The 21,802-nt window shown below is 44.7% G+C and overlaps 3 protein-coding genes across 5 annotated transcripts; all 3 read right to left on the reverse strand.

The window, feature by feature from the left end:
* Positions 1-888: 888 nt before the first annotated feature.
* Positions 889-5,533, reverse strand: LOC133919873 (bZIP transcription factor 23-like). The gene is made up of 4 exons (XM_062364417.1): positions 4,350-5,533; positions 3,827-3,898; positions 3,173-3,202; positions 889-1,457 (listed from the first exon to the last, which is right to left on the reverse strand). The coding sequence occupies exons 1-4, from the start codon at positions 5,196-5,198 to the stop codon at positions 1,377-1,379; spliced, it is 1,032 nt and encodes a 343-aa protein (XP_062220401.1). The 5' UTR covers positions 5,199-5,533; the 3' UTR covers positions 889-1,376.
* Positions 5,534-11,666: 6,133 nt separating this feature from the next.
* Positions 11,667-13,701, reverse strand: LOC133918110 (putative mannan endo-1,4-beta-mannosidase 9). Its single transcript, XM_062361856.1, has 5 exons — positions 13,345-13,701; positions 12,770-12,964; positions 12,447-12,569; positions 12,115-12,317; positions 11,667-12,024 (listed from the first exon to the last, which is right to left on the reverse strand). Exons 1-5 carry the CDS (start codon positions 13,699-13,701, stop codon positions 11,667-11,669), a joined length of 1,236 nt encoding a protein of 411 aa, XP_062217840.1.
* Positions 13,702-14,835: 1,134 nt separating this feature from the next.
* LOC133919874 (uncharacterized) lies at positions 14,836-19,843 on the reverse strand. 3 transcript variants are annotated; one of them, XM_062364419.1, is made up of 8 exons: positions 19,615-19,843; positions 19,043-19,163; positions 18,871-18,957; positions 17,998-18,780; positions 16,788-17,145; positions 15,771-15,852; positions 15,397-15,649; positions 14,836-15,220 (listed from the first exon to the last, which is right to left on the reverse strand). In XM_062364419.1, the coding sequence occupies exons 1-7, from the start codon at positions 19,741-19,743 to the stop codon at positions 15,449-15,451; spliced, it is 1,761 nt and encodes a 586-aa protein (XP_062220403.1). In that variant the 5' UTR covers positions 19,744-19,843; the 3' UTR covers positions 14,836-15,220; positions 15,397-15,448. The 3 variants fall into 3 exon arrangements, with proteins under 3 accessions (XP_062220403.1, XP_062220402.1, XP_062220404.1); XM_062364418.1 differs by having other exon boundaries at positions 14,836-15,230; positions 19,615-19,842; XM_062364420.1 differs by lacking the exon at positions 19,615-19,843 and adding an exon at positions 19,251-19,382 and having other exon boundaries at positions 14,836-15,230.
* Between the last annotated feature and the right edge of the window lie 1,959 nt (positions 19,844-21,802).

The raw sequence follows: 21,802 nt of genomic DNA on the forward strand, positions 1-21,802 counted from the left end.
TGCGAAACGCGCAAACTTGCTCTGAGTCTGCTTCCTGTTTTATGCCCCGATCCGTTTCAGTCTTCGGATCAGCACGCTCTCGTCTAGTCCTACGGCGTCTTCAGTTCTTGTTGTCTAGCCGTAACGGAACGCAACCCGAGCCTGAACCTGAGTTGCGCGTCGATTCTGAGAAGAACTCACGGCTCTGAACATTTCAGCCTACCGTTTTGCACGTCGTCTTTTCAGAAATGGAGCGTAAATCATGCGACTCGAGTCTCGAGTTGTTCAACTTCACTCTAGTGCCGCAATGTGCACCATGAGATGCCTTCGGAAGGGAAATTTTTGCACGTGATGCGCATATATGACTTATCACGACCGTTAAATTATGTTTAAATTATGTTAAGATTTATGTTAGATGAGTTGGTGAAAAAATTATATAATAGATAAGCGAATTAATAGGTGAATAAATATTATAAGAACGGATAGATGAGATTAGGCATACAATGCCCGATGCATTCAGCCCCTTTGAGGCTCCTGCCGTCCTGCGTTGCATTACACAGGCCTAGATGGTGAAGTGCTCTGGTGAGGAGGATACATGCCAGCCGAATCGCCGCACGCTCTCCCGGCCAAGCAAACCGGAGAGTTCATAGAGACAATCCGTAGGCTTGAACCATCATCTCATATTCTCATTAGAGCACTGCGTGACTCACTGGTTCCGTTCCAATCAGGCGCAACAAAATGACGCGACCCGCGTCCATCGCAACGGTGCCCGAATGGAATCGCAAACTCGGTTTTCACGAGGTAGATCAGAAAAGCCTTTTATCAATACAAAATCTTCACACAAGAGTAAGCCGAATTGCCACCTTCATGGTAAAGCGTGGATATCAACCAAACATCTTAAACTGTAAGTACTTGTATAACACCATAGTTGCTTCAATAACGATGTCCTAGAAATTGGACGCAACGGACGTCTGCAGAAGTTCTTACACCATCAGCTACTCGGTTTTACAGAACACAATGACATAGTGTGTGGATTACAAATTCATCGGATGTGTGTGGATTACAAATTCATCGGATGTGTATCATCTAACATGAACTAATGATATAGTATCACACAAACCAGAAGCCTGAAGAACCTATAACAAGCACGCACTCCACGGGCCAATAAAACCGACCACATTGAACAGTCTACATACCATGCCTCTCTACTCACTCCAGCATTAAGCAAACGGCCAAATCCTATGAAGTAAAAATCACAGGCAACCTATCAGCCTACGAGACTGAAGCTTCGGATTAATGGTTGTGTCTACAAGGGCAACTCTCTGGCGATTATGAGTTCACCTACTATATACACTGCTCACTACGAAAGTACTGCTTTCTAGTTACAGGCCTACAGCTTACCAAGGACCTGTCAGTGTCCTCCGCAGGCAAATTCTCTTTGCCGTGGGTCCAATTTGCCGGGTCATTCTCTCCAGGACCTGCAGAAATCATTCAATCATTATGTTACAGCAAAAAATGATAGTCCGACGAATGATAAACATCGAAGCTATCGTGTAAATTATAAATTCAAATGACAATGTCCAAAGAACCACAGAGCACAAATCACTTCAAAAGTTCAAAGCAGACAGAGATGTTTAAAAGCCTATGCCACAAATTCATTTACACTAGCCAACAACAAACTTCTCTCAGATAATGAGCTGCAGGGACAAGAATCTCAATACAAAGAATCAACCCAAATAATTACAGGAACTGTATAGAAATTGAGGTATGCTTTTCTATTTGGAAATAGCAATCCACGATTTACGGTAATAACAGCAGCGGCCTCATCCTTGTTCCTTTTTAGCAAAACATAACTATGTAACGTGGAACTTGAACCATGAGTCTGAATACAAAATGCTCTGTACAAAATAAAGAAATAGTGGCTCAACATGCAACAAAAACCCCCCCATAAAATTCTGCCCCATCCAGCTTTAAAAGCTTGCAGATGCTTAGTTTAGGAACTAAGGGGTACCCCCATCATTGGCAAAACATAACCTTTTCCTCCGCAAAAGTTTACAATGATTGATTGACGCAAAAAACAGCTCAAAACGTGATAAAGTAAATCAAATAGGCCTCAAATTTCACAGAATGTAGGTAGATAAATTATATGTTCACTTTGTGTGCGTTCAGTGAAAATTCTTCATGTAAATAAAATTTAACAATAAGAACTCTAGCATGGACAATTTGGAGATGGAAACTGGGAAGTGACAATTGTCCATCAATCTTATTGTGCTTCACGATGGAAGTAGCTGGGGTATTCCTTTTTTTTAGAAATAGAAGATAATAATGTCAGAAGGCCTCATTTCTCACATCATTGGCACACCATGACAGAAGTCTGTATATTTATCTACACATTTATTTAACATCTGGTGTAAAAATTGCAGTTGAATATTTTGTTGGCCCTTCTCAATTTTCTTATGTCAACATAAGATTAGATAGACAATGCAGCTGTTAAAGTAGTTGGAAGAGCTGTAACGAAACATAGCTAACCTTACAGTACAGTACTAGGATCAACAGGCAAATTACATATAAAAAAAACGCAGACTACATGGCCAATAACAATGATGGAAGTTGGCCCATCAATTCAGAGAATTCGGAAATCATTTAAGCCGTTTAAATGCTACCACCTGTCCCCAGTTGTAGGAAAATACAATCAATCACATCCACAACGGTCCTGGCCTTATCATTTTTTCATTTCCCTACAGGTTTACTTCACATACAAGGTATTTCTTAAGTCAAATATATGGTATGATAGTTTGAAGCAGAACTCTCTGGATATCAGCAGCTATCAATCACACCATAACATTTCTCATTCAAGCAAGTTACCAAAACCACAAGTTTAGAAAACTTTTACTTTCTTACCAATAGATGTTGAAGTTTCAAACCACACATTCCAAATCAAGTAAACAAATGAGGCAACTGATATAATCATACTATATTCATGGTGTTGACAGGGTTGACTGTAATACTTCATGAGAAGCGTATCCACAGATTATAGAATGCTTTTTTAGAAAATAATTTTCCTTCACATCAGCCAACTTTTTTATTAGTACAATGGAAGATGGATCCTATACTATTTTTCTTAACAAATAAATACGCAAGAGTAGTATGTGTCCAGAGCAAAAGTAGTTTCTTCAAAATGGGAAGCAATTACCTCATTATTTTGCTTCTCCAGCATTTCGACCTGCAAATTAGAAGCAATAACTAGTTTTGAGAGCAGCGAATATAAAGAATGCGATGGCATTACATAACAGAAAATAGTCGCACAAGAGGGTGCAAAGCTGATAATTTCTAGGTTAAGAGAAATATGGTTGACAATAAGCTATATCTATTACATGCATCAGGATTGAAGAAAATTTCATAGCAAGCAGGCAAGTAACCACTCATAAGTTGCAGTTTGGGCAGTAACTTAGCTGAGAACCTAATTTTAAGAGGAACTTATAGACAACTCTTAGTGTATATTGGTTGTAGATGAAAAGATGCTACGAATCTTTTGTTTGGTGGACTTTGGCTTCACTTCACTTAGTGCCTATTGCTAGAAACTAAATGTACAGGTGGTGATCAGCATAATTTTTTTTAAAGTTGACTTTTTGAAAACCCAAAGAAAACACTGTACAAGTTTTGATACAAAAATGTGACAGTATGCTGAAGTACAGAAGCCTCCCTGGAATCCCAGACGCCTCCAAGTTCAAGGTATAACCTAAGGATACTACTCAACTACTTGAATTTCACTATTTCAGAAAAAATATTTTCATTAGATAATATGAACGTGATTCAAACAATAAATGCAAACAGCGCATGAGTATACCTGTTTTTTGTGCAACTCTTCGTTCAGCTCTTTAAGTTTTGCCACCTCAGCTTCCAATTCCATCATATATGCCTGATGCATATTTGAGAGAACAAATATAAGTCAGCATGAAATCGATAGAAGGTTTGAAAGGTCAACAATAAGGATAGTAGAATAATTTCAGCAATAGCTTTTCACTTAGAGTGCTACAGAGCTTTCAATGACTTCAGCAATTCAGCTTAGTATTTGCAGAAAAGATATTTATAGTGTCTATACTTAACAATTTGGTATGCTTGCACCAATATAGCACAAGTTATGCACACAAACAAAAGCACATATCATAATTTATTTTAACCAAATCGGACATAAATGATCATCATGATGATATAACTTTCTCACCAATGTTCTTGTGATATACGTAAGATAACATGTTTAGCAAGAAAAATATACATGTTACAAATGTCACTGTAAGTAAGCAGGAGACATGACAATTTGATATTGGATAATACCAGCACAGACAAGGTGACAACAGACAGAATTTTACCTGCTTCCTCTGGCGAGACTTCGCGGCGGATTCCCGGTTCTTGATCATCCGCCTCTGCCTCCTCTCAGACACCTTCTCTATCGCCGATGCCTTCCTTCCCCTCATACCACCATTGAAAACGTATGGCACCGGTGATGGCGACAGAGAGGACAAGTCCCCGCCTTCCATCTTGCCAAACCCGTTGGATGTAACCGGCCCCACTGGTGACACCACCGAAGCCGCTGCGCCACCTGCCTGACCGGCAGCTCCCGTCACAAACCCGTTCCCCAAATACGGTGGAGGCACCAATGGAGCAAACACATCACCATGGGGAAATAGCATTGGCAATTGCGGAGGAAGTGTCGGGGGTGGAGCAGACGCCGGCGCCGGCGGTACCAGCGGCCCCGCCGTCATGTCCTCCCGGACCACGCCGGCGCGTACGAGGAACTCCTCCAGCGTGATCTCACCGAGCGTCGGCTGCCGCTGGGCTGGTGGGGGTGGCGCCGCGGCCGGCGCGTCGGAGTGGGCGCCGAAGCACATCATGTTTCGCCAGACCTCGTCGACGGTCTTCTGGCTGAGCGTGCGGGGGAGGGTGAGCGATCCCTGGCGCTGGATGGGCGCCGCCGCAGCTGCCGCCGACGTTGTGGCATTTGCGACGGAGTGCGACTCCTCCGCCGTCCATATGCTGCGGAGGAGCTCGTCCATGTTCATGGATCCGAAGTCCTTGCCCGCCCCGCCGAGCGTGCTCTGGAACTCGTCGAACGTGAGCGAGTAGACAGACCCCTGCCGCGCCAGCGGCAGCGGCGTCATCGGCGGCAGCTGCTCCGGCTCCTGCTGCCGCCGCCTTCCGCTCCCACCCAGACAATCCATCCCTAAACACCAACCCCCAAAGTCACCTAAACTGGAATATGTCCGAAAAATTCCCTCAAGAGCACACACTCAACGGCAGGACCGCAGGAGTAACTAATCAGCTAAGCTTAGAGCAGAGGGTTGGGCAGAGTAAGACTGACTTCGCTACAAGAGATGCCAGAATTAGCAAGGAAAACCCCACGGATTAGGAGGAATCGAGCGAGACCTGAGAGGGGATGTGGAAGACGCGCGTTGGTGGCCAGGCCGCGGGTGCGGGAGGGGAGCTGCGCGACCGCGGCGGCGAGGAGAGGCGAGGGGAATGGAGGGAGGACAGGTGTCGCCAGGGAGGAGCCGTGTAGGGGCGTTTAAAACGCCGCTCGGCCCGAGACCGCGACAAAATCTCAACGAGTTAGGTGCGCGCCCGGTACCCTGCTTCTCTTTCGCCTCGCGCACGCTGCGCCCGTACACAGGCCTGAGCAAGGCCTTAGATAGACCGTGCCGCGAAGCGACGAAAATCGTCCGGAGCGTCGAATTTCCTGCGGGACCGACATGTCAGTGAGGTACAGGATTCGCTGGGTGCAGTGCGCGCGTGGGATAAGTTTTTTTTTATTTCGTATCGACGGGCAGAACGCGGTGTCGTGGTGGGGCTCCGCCTTTCTGGAGCGCGCAACGTGGCGACCTCTCCACGAGCTGACGGCCGGCGATGCGACGGGCTGCCCAATGGGGACGCGAAAGGTGGGAGCATCCGGGCGGGCGTGGACGAACGAATTGGACGGTCGGATCGGCGCGGAGACCGCTGCCCACCGTCCACCGGCCGTGACGCGATGTGACGTGAGAGCCGAGCCGGGGCCGACCGCGCCGTCTCGTCTCGTCTCACTGGTGGCGATGGACTGGGCCGCTACAACGTTTGTCTAACGCTGTGCACGGAACACGTCCGGGGCCTTGTCTAGAAGTAGCGGAAACGCATGAGCCGACTGACAAGGCCCAAATCGCTGTGCCCAGCTTCTGTGACCAGCAAAAATGGACCAGGCTCACGTCAACATCTGGGGTGATCTAACCACAGTTTCGTCTAAAACACAAAGACACGCGTGTCGTCGTCTCGAGAGATGCGGAATTAGAGACTTTTGTTACGAATTGACATATTTTTTAATGTAACCATACGATCAATTATCAAGATATATATCTTCTAATAGATATGATCCTTTATTATGTTCTTTCATCATGTGTGTGTATATATGTACATATGTATATACATATATATATACACATATATATATATATATATGTAAATAGTTCATTGAATCAATACAATCTTTCTACTCTATTCTCTGAGTTCAATCTCTCGATCTCTCTATTTTTAGTACATTATCAGACATGATTGTTCTAGTCCTACTGCTAATTAGCCACACACAGATCAAGAAAACAGGCTCGACGGCCTCTACAGCGAAGAAGAGTGGCACGATGGCCTCAACACAGCGAAGATCGGAGCCACAAAGTCCTCGACACAACGACCCCCCCTGTTCCACCAGTGGCATCTCCAAGATCTTCCTATCGGTGGCAACGCAATCCATGATCCGGTATCCTCGTCGTCTTTCCTCCTTATCACTAGCAGTGCATACTAGCATCGCCTGCCCCATGGCATCGCCCACTCACACCACGCACCGGCAGTGGCGATTCATCCCCTCCAACGGCGCTTGCATGAGCCAACCACGGCCCAGTGGCGGATGGCCTCAGCCAGGTGACGACCGGTGAATCTGAGGAACGGCAGCACCCCACGTGTCGGGAGATAGCAGGCGGATGCGGTCTGCCCATGCCGGCGGTCGTGTCTTCCTTCAACTACGGCCACCCCATTTCGGCCATGCCCACCCGCGCCCATTCAATGGCACCTCACCCTCACAGCAAATACGCCATCCGACAGCAGCCATCTCCGGTGGATCCGCCCTCTGGTGGCAACCATCTCCCACGTGTGTTGGCCTATCCGTTGGCGGCCCTCGGAGATCACCGGCCGACACCCCGCCACCTCCCTTGGCAACCACCCAGCTGTGACGGCTTGCCCAATCCAGCCACACCGGTGTTTCTTTGGTGCCCAGCCACGACAGATCAACTCGGATCTCATCATGCTGTGGCACACTAGCGGCACACCTCCATCAGTGGCGCCCGACGCACCCCTCCACCCTCCGGTGGGCTCCTCCCCGTTTGCACCCCAGCGTAACCGCCCTCAGGCGGCCTCCTGGCGCGTCTCCTCCGGCGGCGACGTAGCCCAAGTGCCAACGGCTGCGCTTGCCGATCGACGTCCCTCATACAACAACGACGACGACACGCCTGCACCAGGGCAACTTCACCGGTGGCCTCTACACCATTGTGGCAGAGCACTGACCAGTGGCCCACGGCCACCTGCCAATCGACGGCGAGAAACAACGACCGGCTGCCCGATGCACAGGCCTGCCCAATGGTGGCATTGACTCTCCGACGGCCCTGCTTCAAACCTGGTCGGCTCCGCTCCGGCCCAACTCTGGCGGCGGCGGCACCAGGGCGGTTAGGGTCAACCCTAACCACCGGCCCGGTTTCCTCCTCTCTTATTTGTGTGCGGGGAGGAGGGGACCCACATGGACCATTGGGCCTAAAATCGGATTGGGCCACAGCCCAAGTTGACTCGGCCCACAGACTAGTAAACCCAGCCTAAGGCCATTTTACAAAAGAGACCTCCAGTTTCTGAAATGTTGCAATATGGTCCAACTAATAGTACTGTGTAGTAAGTACTTGTCATATTTAGGCCTCTAAAATTTACTGTAATTACATCCAGTATTATTTATTGTTGTAATTTAACATTTTAGATCATGTTTTTCTAGAATATTGTACAATGTTCAATGAGTTTGACTCATGCAATCCCTATAACATGCACTTATGTTTGCGACCGCTTTAATTTTGCAATTGAGATTCATTATCTTACAAAATTATGCATTAATTCAACTTAATTAAGCCCAAGGAGCCTTTATGTCCAAATGTGCTTAATTCAAGTAGAATTAAAATGCAAAATTAAGTGACTACCTCAACTAATATTGGTATAACACAAGGTCATAAATATTATAAAATCTACTACAATATTTGCATATTATGCTCATAACAGCGAATTACTCACCCATTATTGTGTGGTCTACACCATTTTTTTGGGACTACCGTCAAAATGTTAAACCATTGCTATGTGTCATACACCATTTTCAGTGACTACCGTCAAAGAGTTAAGTCACTATATTTGAGGTCTATACCATTTTGGTAATTGCCTTCTATGTGATTACCTCCATTTAATATTTGTGAAAGACAAGGTAATGGAATGACACCTACTATATATTTGCAGATTATCCACTATTACTGTAAAGTCTACATTTTATCATCTTGACTTAATAACTACTTTCAACCTGTTCTTCTAAATATTCTAATTAGCATAACACAAGGTAATAAGAATATAGACGTATACTGACAAATGTCAGATTATGCCTCATACTATTATGAGATCTACACCATATTTGGTGATTATCTCTAACGTATTATCTATAAAATTTGAGGTCTACACTGTGTAATTCAAGTCTAAACTTGATTTTACAAATTTTGCATCATTATTACAACATTACCATTATGATTTTTAATTTATCTATCGTAAATTAATCAAATCTATGATCAAAATACATGTATGATACAATAACCGACAAAGAGTTCGATAAACTCACACTTAATAGTTACAATTATTCAACATAGACAATGAAAGTCAAGATCAGTCTTGTGACCTGCGAAATAGTAGTGGCTCTACCAACCTCCCTAAGAGGGAGATCACCGCTACCAGATCATATTAAATATGGTATATTATACATATGGCATCACATCTATCTGTATCTCAAGTCTGAGCATCTGAAGGAAGAGAATTTGAGCACTCTATGGCTAGATATGAGCAGCATAAGGTAGTCATTCTGCCCAATACAAGTCATAAATAAGCACATCTTCGACTTCAAAACTTTATGTCTTACGATCATGTTGTTCATAAAATCTGCTCAAAATTATATTTATGCGAATAATAACCTACAGATGCAGAAAAAAATAGAGCTACTATGCTTCCAACTGATGGGATCTTATAGCAACAATACCACGCAAAAGAATACCAAGTTTATTCTGACTTAATATATGTATTACTTCAGACCGAAAAACACGATGAACTCCTTCTAAGGAATCATCTTCAACGTCCAATCGGCGCTACTCAATTACCTGAATTACATGCGAATGTTCAGAATAATAGTAAGTTCGATGGCTCTTTTAGACGTTATCCAAAAAACTTTAATGGTAAACATAAACGCAACAAGAAATACAATCCATATGCACCGGATTAGAGTCAAGGCATTTTCAAACTTGACAAATCTAAAATTTATCGTAATTGTGGATTCTACAAACACTCCACTAAGAAATGTTGCACCCCAAAATATTTAGTTGATCTGTATTTACAATCCGTGGGACGTAACCAACCTGCTCAGAGAAAAAGATTTGAAACACACTTCAATCTTCCAATTGGTACCACCAAGAAAACTAGTTGTTCATAGCATATTCTACAAGAACCAAATAACAACTAAACTCTTCTGCAACCAGAAGATCTCATGAGCACGAAAAACATGTTTATTGAATTTGCTTCGCATGACATGTTTGGAGATCTTAACTATTCTCTCAATTCCTTAGATGCCATATTATTTACATGTTTGTCGAATTCATTCTATTGAATCACCCACCATTATCTAAAAAATAATACTACTTGTGTTGCTAAGATAAAAATGGGTTACATAAAGAGCAATATCATTAAATATATTGCTCTAAATTGTTTTATCCTCATGAGTTACAACATTGAGAGATAAAAATCTTGCAAAATAAATTATGTGATAACCTCACTGATTTATTCACCAAGTCCTTATCAACTTCCACATTACAATATTCACGAAATTAGTATGCAACGACTTCGAGATTTGCAAGGATCAAGAGGACACTCTTTTCCTTTATGAGTTTTACTTACAAAGTTTCTCATAAAAGACTTTTAATGGGGCAATATCTATACAAAATTATATATCATATCTCATATTTTCCCTACAAGGATTTTTAAAGGAGATATCAAAGACATATCTATTGTTCTCTAAACTCCCTCATGGGTAAATCCTTTTAAAGGTGTTCTTATATGAGTTTACAAAGAGATCATAATCAATATATATTGTATCATTTTCTTCTTATTTTTCCACTGAGTTTTAAATTAGTTTTAACAACATATCACTATTATTCATCCTATTTTCTCAAGAGGTTTTAATATGATACATAGACCATAATTATTGTTCTCTAAGCTCACCAAAATTAGTTTTTCTTATTTAGGTTTATCATATGAGCTTACAATGGGGCAATAACCAATATGTGTCATATCATTTTCTTCTTATTTTTTCCTATTGGGTTTTCAAAAAAATTAATAGTATATCAATATATTATTTTCTCCTCATATTTTCTCACAGGGTTTTAGAAAAATTTTCAACAAGAAGTTTACAACTAGAATAATTAATAAAGAAGGAGTGTTACGAATAGATACATTTTTGACGTAACCATATGATCAATTATTAAGAAACATCTCCGCAATAGACATGATCTCTTATCATATCCCTTCATCATGTGTGTGTCTATATATATATATATATATATATATATATATATATATATATATATATATATATATATATATATATATATAAACAGTTCATTAAATCAATACAGGTGTTTCATTCTTTCTACTCTACTATCTGAGTTCAATCTCTCGATCTCTCTATTTTTAATTACTTTGATATTGCTGCCAGCTTCGCCTACAGTTTTCTTTGGTTGCAACAATTCATGGAACGGTGGAAGGAAAAAACTTGCTGGACTTAGTGAAAATACAAAATCTTTCTTTATCAATCGCAGTTAGTTCTGCTGCGTGATTTCAAAAGAAAAATACAAACTTGCTGGAGTTAGTGAAAATTTCTCTAACGATATTTCAAACTGCGACGCAGCAGCAAAGTTATAACAACCACGAAACAACCTATCCTGAAGCTGAAATGGAAGCTCTTCTCAATAGGGGTTTGAGTTTGAGTATGGTCACAAAAACCTCGATAAATAATATTTATCGAGCAAAATGCTTGCTCAAATTGTTTATCCTTTCAGGTTTCTTATTTTGTTAATCTGTGAACATCTGGACACAAGTAAGGTCTGCTTGTTTTTTATTTTAATTATGTTATCTAGTTCCAAAAGCAAAAGCAAAAAACAAACGATTATAATTTAAAAGTTAAATCTACAAATCAAATTGTATTACGAAATCCTGCACTTCATAATCTAGTGCCGATCCGCAGCAAAAACAACATGCCCTAAATTATTGCAACATCCATTGAGCCGTGACTCTTGGGTTCACTACTCCTCCGCACTCCGTTGCGTGGTGGCGTGTACCATGCACTAGGCCACCTGGTTTAGGCTGGCAATCCTGGCGCACTCCTGGCGGACGACGGCGGCAGTGGATGGGCTGCGGTCGAGCACGACGTCGTACCCGTCGGCCTCCATCCCGGGTTCCACGACCTGCCAGAAGAGACCCCCCGCGCACGGCCCTCCCTCGCGAGCCGATGCGTAGATCGCGTCGTACACCATGCGGAAGTACGCGTCCCGCGCGGCCACCGTGTAGCCGTTGGACCGCGCGGACCAGGCGAACTCGGTGACCAGCAGCGGCTTCCGCAGCACCGCCGCGGAGTCGTTGGCGTGCGTCGCCAGCCACCGCCTCATGAACGCCACCTGCGCGTCGTTGCTCGCGCCGGACACCCTGCATGCCGTTTACACAGGGTGAATAAAGTTTGGTGAACTTTATCGCGCACCGGCCGGCCGAGTTTTTACGTGGTTTGCTCGTGCTCACCACTGGTCGGGGTAGGAGTGGATCGTGGCGAAGTCGACGCTGGGGATCAGGTTGTTGGAGATGAAATTGGTGCCGACGGTGAAGCCCGGGTTGAACTGCTTCTGGTCGGGCATGGACTCGCCGTAGAACCCTTCGAGCCCGATCTCCACCATGTGGTTCGGGTCCACGGACTTGACGTAGCATGCCATCTCCGTGATCCAGACCTGTACGTGGATCAAAGGGTACTAAATCGTTCACACAATCTTGCTACAAGTAATGTATGGTGCTACAGCATGAAAGCTAGGTGGCTAAATGTTAATGTGGCATTGTTGCGGTTGACGTATATGATGAACCTGCAGAGTTTTCCCGGAGAGGTCGCTCTGGCAGCGAGGTTCATTCATGAGCTCCCATGCAAAGATTGTCGGGTCGTCCTTGTACGCCACTCCAGTTATCTTGTTGACTCTGGTGAGGACCGCCTGTTGCAATATGCAAGTGCACAAAAATCGACACATCAGATGTATGCTTTTTGAGCTTAACGTACGGGCACATTCAACCCGGCTCGATTGTTGATCGAGCGTAGAAAGTTACAAACCAGTATCGATGGCACAGATGACGTTCCTGTTATAGTGGTAGAAAATACTTGCATGTATAATACTCGCGTGATTAGAGGACAGACCTTGACATGGTTCTTGTAGAACCCCTTGGTCACGCTGCTCGTGAAGAAGTCATCGTCAGAACCAAAGTGGTGCCCCTGGTCCCTGGCCCACTGCAAGTACTGCTTCTTCCCGCCGTACGCGTCCCAGTTGTTCACCAGGCTCAGTATCAAATAGACACCTCGATTCTTTGCTTCGGCTATAACATAGTCGAGCCCCTGAATCATAACCAAGGAAAAACCAACAACGTCAAACAGTCGTGAAAATAACCGTTTCTATTCGTTGATGACCATGATCGATCATGACAAGGTAAATCAACATTAGGATTTTTTTAGCACATTTACCACTATTGCTAAGTTTCTATGTCAGCTTTCGGATCACATTTACTTCTATTTCTAAGTAAAACATCTAAGATAATAAAAATTGAAATAGAAGGGAGAAGCTATACGTCTTCGGTGATAAACAACGGTGATCTGCTCTATAGCAGGCCAGGCACACGCTCAGAATCGAAAATACTAGCTTGAACGGACACGATTTATAATCCGCATGCATGAGATGCAACGCAAACGAACCATAACAGCCGTCCGATACGACATACCAGGAACGTCGCCTCGTTGTACACGCCGGGCGACACCTGCAATGCCCGGTAACCCCCGTCGCTGAACGCCCACGTCCGCACCAGCGTCGCGCCGAGGCGCGCCGCCTGCTCCAGCGCGCCTGACGCCTTGCTCCGGTCGGCTGGGTCCGACGCCATGTACATGAGCCAGTACGCGTTGAAGCCGTTCGAGTAAAACGGCCGCCCGCCAACCGTGAACCGCGTCCCGCTCGCCCTCGCAAACGCGGCGCTGCGGCCGGCGTCGTCGGCCTCGCCGGCGCCGCATCCGATTTTCGCGAATGCGCCGGCCGCTAAGGCCAGCACGGCCAAGCTCGACAAGATCACCCGCCTGCTCCCCATCTATGTACTACGCAAACTAGCAAAGCTGGCGACTATCAGTAGACGCAATCTTGCAATGACGATCGCTACTCACTTGGTAGATGTGGGTATGTATACTACGCTTGTGCATGGAAGTGGTTATATAGGGATGGCAATCGACTGCCGTGTCTAGGGCAGAGGCGAGAGGCCATGCCGATGCGATGCATGCTTGCGTGCGTAGGTTGCCTTTTCGCGTCCCGCCTTGATTAATACGCTAGCATGCATGGCATGAAACTAAGTGCGTAGTGAATGTGCACGGGGAGATCAAGAGACGGCCGTTTAGTTGGAGGAAGATGAAAGGATCTTCCAATGCCCCATGCTGGGTCGTCGTCACAAGGGAAGTATTCGTGACAAGTGAACGTTGTTCTGATCAAGTCTCTGCAAGTGTGCAACTAGTAGGTGCACTTACCAGGCGCAGGACGCGACCTGCAGAATTCTGGATCTGAATAAAGCTAGCGGCTCTGAATACGCTAGGAAACTGAATCGCTTGCACTATACAAAAGTTAGCGCCAGAAGAAACTCGGATTTTTGAACCCTTTGTTTCTCGGATGGCTCGCAGCATACGCCGTTGCTTCAATATAGTGTAGGCGCGAATGTGCATTCGTAAAGAAAAAAGAAGCTGTAGGCGCAATGGGCACTACTTCAACTCTGCTTGTTCCGTAGACCGTTGGCAGTGCCGATCATCAAAATGTTCTTGCACATGGAAGCATCCCACGCTTGTCCGATAGTTAGTTCAGTAGATCTTCCCCACACTGAAACCATTGTTGCACAGTTTGGATCTGCATCCTACAATTTGCCACTGTCTCAAGTCTCAGTTATCAATCACACCCTTCCAAGTTACATCTTGTTTTGCCATTGATTCAAGACTCTAGTCTCAGTCACATCTTGCCAAGTTTGGTTAAATTCCATATCATCAGAGAGAATGAACAAAAAAAAGACAAGGTTTTATCTGAATCAGCAATCGGAGACAGCCATACGGGATTGTTTTCATGTTTTGTTTAGAAGGAAACATATACTTTGTCGACTCGGATAGAATCGCCGCCGACCATTAACAAAAAACAGAGCCACAGGACTGAACCAGAGAAGTTTCAGAAGAGTGGAAGAGAGCAAGCTGCATTTTAAGGGTGTAGCCGTGCAGCTCTAATAACTTCTTTCAATACCCCCATGATTTGCAATACATACACAATTCCATGGAAAGATACACATCAAGCGGAATGAATGCCAGCTCAATCTGGCATTTAACTAGCATGAAGCTCAAGAAAGGAGCTTCTTCTACTGGGTGTATATATAGATTGGAGACGCAGGGTACTGAGTGATCCATAGTGTTGGCTACATGAGTTGACTTCGCTCAATGACTTCGACATCTACTACTCCACATTGGTATGTCAGTCATCGGATTGTGCAAACTACCTTTTAACAACTCCCATTACGTCCACAGCACAAAAGCCAACCGACTGCCCCCCACAATTTGTAGTCAAAAGTCCATATCTGTTGGCATGATCTGTAACATTCTTGACAAAGATACATAATGTGAGCAATTGTTTTGAGAAAAGAATACTTGAGTAGAACTATTTGCCTATTAAAATTCATAAAATTTGCGACTACGAAACAACTAGCATCAGCTAGAAAGAGTGAAAGCATTAGGTGTTAAATTATATGAATGCTAAAGTAACTCACCGAAAAATTTCTATATAAACTGTTGCACCCACAGTCACCAACTATACCACAACTAGCAAGCACGGTAGGTGAAGCAGCAGCTGAAAGGCTTGCCAGTTTTAACAAAGGAAGATGCCTTCTTGGTTGCCCTCACACCACATTGATCTTCACTAGCAGAAACTGCACATCGCATGTCTTGTGCTTTCTTCTGAGCAGAACGGAGTTTGCCTAAAATTTTATCCATTGACGATGATCTTTTCTTTTCAAGCTTCATCTGAAGTACAGAGGATAAAACATGTAAACTCAATTTATTTCATAAGTTTCATGAAAAAACTAATAGAAAGGGAGAAATATTGAAACATCTAGCAATTGTACATGTAGACTACAAACAATACCTCCAACTTCCGGATAGCTGCCTCTGCTTTTGCTTTCTGTAGATTTTCCCAAGCAGTGATCTTTGCTTCCTCCCTTCTGCACCTTTACACAAATAACTAGGTCTCAAAATACGAGATGTAGCAGTTTTTGTCCTCAACTGAGCTATTATTATAATATTACCAAATCACAAGATCATCTTTTGTCTAAGAGGAGAAACAAGCACATGCTTTAGACTGCCTAACGACCAATGAAAACTGGGGCTTCTATGCATTCCTAGATTCTTTTAGAAAAAAAGGCTAAAATTTACTAGTAAATAAGTGGATTTCTAATTCATCCATGTTGGACATGAACTATATTGGTTTGCACTGGCCTTCCCATTTTTGCTTTCCCACCTTGTCAGCCAGAAAATAGTAACCCCTTTATATTCTATGTTATTCTAATGAAAAGTGGAAAAAGAATCAACAATTCCATCATAATTGAACCTCCATTAAGTAATGTTCTAAAACATTGTTGAAAATTGGATTATAATCTGCATCATGGTATGTACCACTAGCTGTAGAAAGAAAATGAGCAAATAGCACTCAAGCTGACAAATATTTCAAGTGTGCCTCAGCTCAGTATCTGCATCTTATTCCAGCTGACACAGACTTCAAGTTAAGTAACTTTCTCTGAACCACAGTACATTTTGCTGTTTGCTTACTTCACTAATGAAACTAGCAGAAGAGTCAAATCTAAATTCAGCAGCACCTTTAATGCTTAGCCCTTTCAGTGAGTTTGCACAGGGATTATAGCCATAGTACCTTCAGTTGAGTGTTGGGCTTCCTTTTCTTAATAAACACAACAAAATATTCCCAGAATCGGGTAGAGAGTCACAAGGACACTGACAGCAAAATGGACCATGCAGGATTAACAGTTACAAGATGACAATTGAAGCAATTTATTATTTTTGCATTAGTCGGATTCAAAATTAGGCAGTGGTGCAAAACCAGTCTGTTAGAAATTAGAATATAATATGGCAAACATAAACAATATCTTACTTTGACATGCATCTTTCTCTTTCTTTTTCATCAAAAGATGGAGCCCGAGTTTCAATGGTCTTCTTCCTCCATTCAATAAGATTTGTTGACCGCTTATCAGAGCCTCGTGTTACATGTCGCTTGGACCACCGGGTTACAGTTACTTGATCATCTACCTGCACGTCCCTGATTTCAGGTTTAGGTATATGACTATTTGCTTCTTTAATCAGATGTCCTGATGGCAAGCTGGAGCAGGAATGCCTCGCTTTAGGAGAAGACGATATACTATCCTCAGGACTCATCTGTGTTGCGACATCTTTCTTTATGACTGGACTGGAAATCACAGAAGTTGCTTCCCGCTTGCCTGGCTGTTTATCATCTGTGTTCAGAGTGGAAAAATATTAAGGTTGGTTTTCCTTGATGTTAAAAGAAAATTGATCAATAGATGCCAAAGCTAGTAGACTAGAGCATGCATAACTCCTAGTGCATAAAATGGCATAATCTTTCCATTTTCATTTTAATACTTTTTCTTGCTTGCTCATTGAATGCAAGAAGATAACATATCTATTGTATGGCTGTACCCTACCAGTTGGAGTATATGAATAGAACGGTTTCTAGAAAATAAATATAGAAGGAATATATCAGCGTTACTAGGTTCTAAGCAGTGTCTTACAAAGCACTAGGTGCTCGATGGGCAGTGGGGCGGTGCCTAGCACCTAGTCACTGATTAGGCAGGCTAGGAGGCTGATTTTTAAACAATGGCCCTAAGCAACTCTACTAGTTTCATAGACACAGCCTTTTCTCGAACATGCAGATGCAGGAGGTCTGCATGTCATTACAATAAGATAAGCAAACAAACATGGTTGCGTTCTCAAAAAAGCAAACAAACATGGTTGAAGTACATATGGAATGAACACGTCTGCAAGCTTAGAAGAAGCAAGATTGGTAACATATTTGTTGTGCAAGCTATGTACATAGGGAGGGCTCAATAAAGTGTGGCTCAATTTTCTGAGTTACACAGAATTGTAAGATTGGAAGTTAGATGTTTTCTACTCTTATGTTGCATCTAATTAATTGCCAATTTTGAATGATTTAACATGTAGTGGTACTATCTTGTCCATATAGTACACATGTGATTAATTTCTTCATCAATGCTTCCAATTGGCCAGATAAAATGCTAAGTAGCAGAAATATTTGGAAATGGTACTGACGGGACAGGACTAAATCAAACCTCGTGCAGCTTCTTCTGAGATATTAGCAAAAGCAGATGCCTCCATAAGTGTTTCTGTCCACGCATGTATACTTGCGGATCTCAATATATACGGCTCCTTCTCTGCAGAGTATGATCTGCTGCTGTCATCATCACGACATCTGCCTCTTCCACTGCTGAAGTCGCCAATGCGCCCGTGCTCTGGTATGAGAACCCCAGCAGAGAAAGGTGAATGCGCTGCAAAATTAGCTGCTGCGAGAACACCATCAAAGCAGGGTACAAAGGGTGAAACAGCTGCGTAAGCTCCCGGAATGCCAGCAGGGTGGCCAAGTGGCCCACTCTTCGACTTGGGCCGTCTATGATGCGGAGCCGGTGCTGACATCCGTCCAATCCCATCACAGGAAACTGGACTCAGGATCCACTTCTCTGCATCCTCCCATTTTGATGGTAGCTTCCTCCCATTATTAAAAGGAAGCACAACCCCACTGCCCCCATACCTTCTATTGCTACCTGTGCCCAGTGGCACACGCTCTGAACTCCAACCCTTGGAGTACTGCATGCTGCCAGCACAATGCCGGTTGTAGTTCGGAGTCCCAGGGCTTGGGAACGTGCCTGTGCCTGATCTGCTCCGCGATGATGCCGTTGAGCTCTTGCTCATTCCTCCCGTGTTACCCCCAATCAAACACCTCGGCGAGAGCACTAACAGCTCAATACCCCCCACGCCGCCACCGTTCAGCTCATGCGAGGCCAGCGGCCGCGCCAATGCAGACCCCTCTGATTTAAGCTGGCGCTGCTTCTGGCACTCTATCAAACAAACAGATTCCACCATGAATAAGCAATCACATTCACCAGTTCACCTCAACACACCCAACACAGACTCTAATACGAGATTACCTCTTAGCGAGTAGGAGAACGAATCATTGGTTGCCTCCGCCGCTTCCTCCGACTCAGCCGAGCTCGCGCCGTCTCTCCCCTCCTCGTCTGCGCGAGAAAGCGGTTAGCAGCTAGGACGCACGGCGACAACGAGCACTGGGACATCAGCAGGGTGAAGGTGAATACCACGTACCTCGTGGAGCGGTGCCACGCGAAGCGAAGCCGCTGCGGCTGCTGGGGAGCGGCAGAGTCGCGGAGGAGGAGGGCGCCGGATCTGGATCGGACGCGCCGCGGGGCCCCACCGGTTGCTGCGGCTGCGGAAAGTGCCAACGGCAGAGGCGTCAGTCACCGCACGGCAACAAAGACGAGTTGAAACGGCGAGCGCGGCCGCGGCGGCTTACGGGAGCGCCACGGCGAGGGAGCGATCCGTAGGCCGCCGAAACCGACCAAAAGAGCAATGATAACAAAGCGACGAAAAGACGACGAGCAGCTATGCGCTTGTTTAGCTTTGTTCGTTCAAATCCGCTCGCCCTTTTGGCTTTATGCTTTGCTTAACCAGAGGGTTTCGGCGCTTTCGCTAACCACGGATCCCATGCGGTGGGCTAGAGGACAAGCGCGCGTTTGGATTTGGAATTTGGATCGGATCTATCGACTTATACTGCGCCTTCATCTACTTGGCAAATAATTAACTAATTAATCGAGACACGCCATGCCGAAACCATGTGGATGTTAAGTGGGAACTGAAATAGGGAGAGAGATTTTTACTGCGGCGCCGGCCGGTCGCCTCCGCCTCGGCGGCGGCTTCTTGCTCCGGCGCTCGGGCGGTGGCTCGGACGCGCGGGCGGGGCCAGTGGCGGCTGATGGGAACCCTAGCGCGGGCTCCAGGCGAGGCATGGTTGGGCGCGCGGTCGCATTCCCCGAGGAAGCAGCAGCAGATGGGGCAGTGCTGCAGTGGAATGGAGCGGAGCGGAGCGAAACGGAAGCGAGTGGGGCTTTTGTTAGGGGAGAGGGATTAAAAATGGCGCGTGGACGAGGGTGCGGTCGCGGAAGCAAATTTTACAGGTGTATGGTGTATGTTCATTCTCTACAATGATATAGGTGTATTCTTTTCTCTTTAATTTAGCTATAGATTATAAAATAAATAGTATGAATAAAATTTTACGAGAATATTATTAAGATAAAGTCATGTAGAATTTGTTTCGGTCCCGATCTCTCTCCTCGCTACATTCTCTCGCAAGTTTTGCTATGCGCCGCGCCGCGCTGTGTCGAAGTTCCCGCGGGTTCGACTGTTTTAGCCGGCTGACCAGCTTTGTGTTGTCATTGGTCCATCTGAAATTAAAAAAAATAAATTACAAATGTATTCTTATTTTATTAAGTTAAAGAGAAAATAAATTAAATAGTGATCTAAGATTACTAATTAAGTACCTATTTGCATCCTTATATATCAGCCGCTGTGCGCGTGGCCATCTCAATAAATCTGGTGAAGTTTATCTTTTCTAACCATGTTCCGCGTGCACCAATATATACAGTAATTTTTTTTGTAAGTACACGGATTTATAAGTTTGGTGTAAATTGGTCATAGAACTAGACAGGTGCCAGATCGCTCACAAAACTTGCTTTAGTGATCACTAACAGTGCAAAAATAGCTCAGTGGTCTAATCCGGCACACGTAGACTGCCACCGAGGCATCACGCACAAGGGTTTTGGAGCAGAGGTTCGCAGATGAGATTGATACCACCATGGCAGCCACATATGCCGGTTGGCCCGATAGATTGTTTTTTGCACCGCTAATGATCACTAGATCAGGTTATATGATGTGTTTGAGCACCTGCCTAGTTAGTTCTATAGCTTACTTACACCCATCTTATAAGTTCTCGTAGCTACACTGCGATTTCCTCTTTCACGTACTACGGAACGCAGATGCTCGATCACATTTGCGGAGCAAAATCTCAGTCCCGTGAACAGCGCAGGAGTTGGTCTGCCGAAGTGCCGCAAAGATTCAACCGGGGCAATCAAATTTTTGCGACACAGGGGCCCTCTTCCTCGCTGCGACGCTGGCCCGTCTGATGCACGAACTCGTGGCTACGCCCCGTTTGTCAGTGGGACTGTTAACGTCACAGAGGAAACGGCCCCCACAGCAAAGCAAATTCTATATAATCCTATTTAGAATAATTATCGTGAGACTTTTTTCATATCACTATGCTATGATTTAATAGCTGAATAAAAAAAACGAAATAGATACGTATGATAAAAAAGAAAGTTTTTTTATAAAACCGAGATCTATAAATCTTGCTTCTCACAATATGTGCAGAGCAGTTTTGCCTTGGCGCGAATCGTTTTTTGTCGGAGCCGCGAGCCGGCAAGAGACAGGGTCTCACTCGTGCCCAGCGACTAGCACGTGCTCGCTTACCACATGTCAGTAACAGATCGACGTGGCGCGTATGTGATGGAGCTGCACTGGCTCCGGGGCCACGGAGAGGCGGGCGGGTCCCGCGTCCCCAATATTTTTCGTCCGCATCGAGGTGCCAGTGTCACACTTGCCAGGCAGAGGCAGGTGCGGTTCGGCACTCGGCAGTCGCGTGCTACGCAGCAGAATTTTTCATTGCGTGTCTGCTTTCCTCCTCTGCATCTCACTCCTTTTCATCCCTAGCTTTTCCTTCGTGATCTGAGTGAACTTTTCAGTGACCGGGACTTTATGCTGAAGCAATCTCAATCCAGGAGCACTTCACTTTCTTCCTCTGGTTGCAGCCTGTAGCTCGATCTGCCACCATTATCTTGAACAGTTTTTCCCTGCAGTTGCATGTGTTTCTAATTCAGTTTTTTACACGGATGAGAAACTACGAAGCGGTAGCATCCAGATCGGTGACGAGAAGAAGTTGAATAGAAATCTTATTAAATTTTTTTAATTGGATGACTTTCTCTTTTATTTTATCTAACACATCTCAAAACTCAA

The sequence above is a fragment of the Phragmites australis genome, chromosome 5, assembly GCF_958298935.1.
Source record: "Phragmites australis chromosome 5, lpPhrAust1.1, whole genome shotgun sequence".
NCBI classification, from domain to species: Eukaryota; Viridiplantae; Streptophyta; class Magnoliopsida; order Poales; family Poaceae; genus Phragmites; species Phragmites australis.

Excerpts from the sequence above, each read along its gene's own strand:
- LOC133919873 (XM_062364417.1), bottom strand. The coding sequence starts at position 5,198 with ATGGATTGTCTGGGTGGGAGCGGAAGGCGGCGGCAGCAGGAGCCGGAG. Across the intron at positions 3,899-4,349 it reads AGTCTCGCCAGAGGAAGCAG|GCATATATGATGGAATTGGA; the intron begins GTAAAATTCTGT and ends AATATGCATCAG. Across the intron at positions 3,203-3,826 it reads AAGAGTTGCACAAAAAACAG|GTCGAAATGCTGGAGAAGCA; the intron begins GTATACTCATGC and ends TCTAATTTGCAG.
- LOC133918110 (XM_062361856.1), bottom strand. The coding sequence starts at position 13,701 with ATGGGGAGCAGGCGGGTGATCTTGTCGAGCTTGGCCGTGCTGGCCTTA. Across the intron at positions 12,570-12,769 it reads TCTACAAGAACCATGTCAAG|GCGGTCCTCACCAGAGTCAA; the intron begins GTCTGTCCTCTA and ends ATATTGCAACAG. Across the intron at positions 12,025-12,114 it reads CACTCCTACCCCGACCAGTG|GGTGTCCGGCGCGAGCAACG; the intron begins GTGAGCACGAGC and ends AACGGCATGCAG.
- LOC133919874 (XM_062364419.1), bottom strand. The coding sequence starts at position 19,743 with ATGCCTCGCCTGGAGCCCGCGCTAGGGTTCCCATCAGCCGCCACTGGC. Across the intron at positions 19,164-19,614 it reads GGCGACCGGCCGGCGCCGCA|CCGCAGCAACCGGTGGGGCC; the intron begins GTAAAAATCTCT and ends CACTTTCCGCAG. Across the intron at positions 17,146-17,997 it reads CTCAGAAGAAGCTGCACGAG|ATGATAAACAGCCAGGCAAG; the intron begins GTTTGATTTAGT and ends CTCTGAACACAG.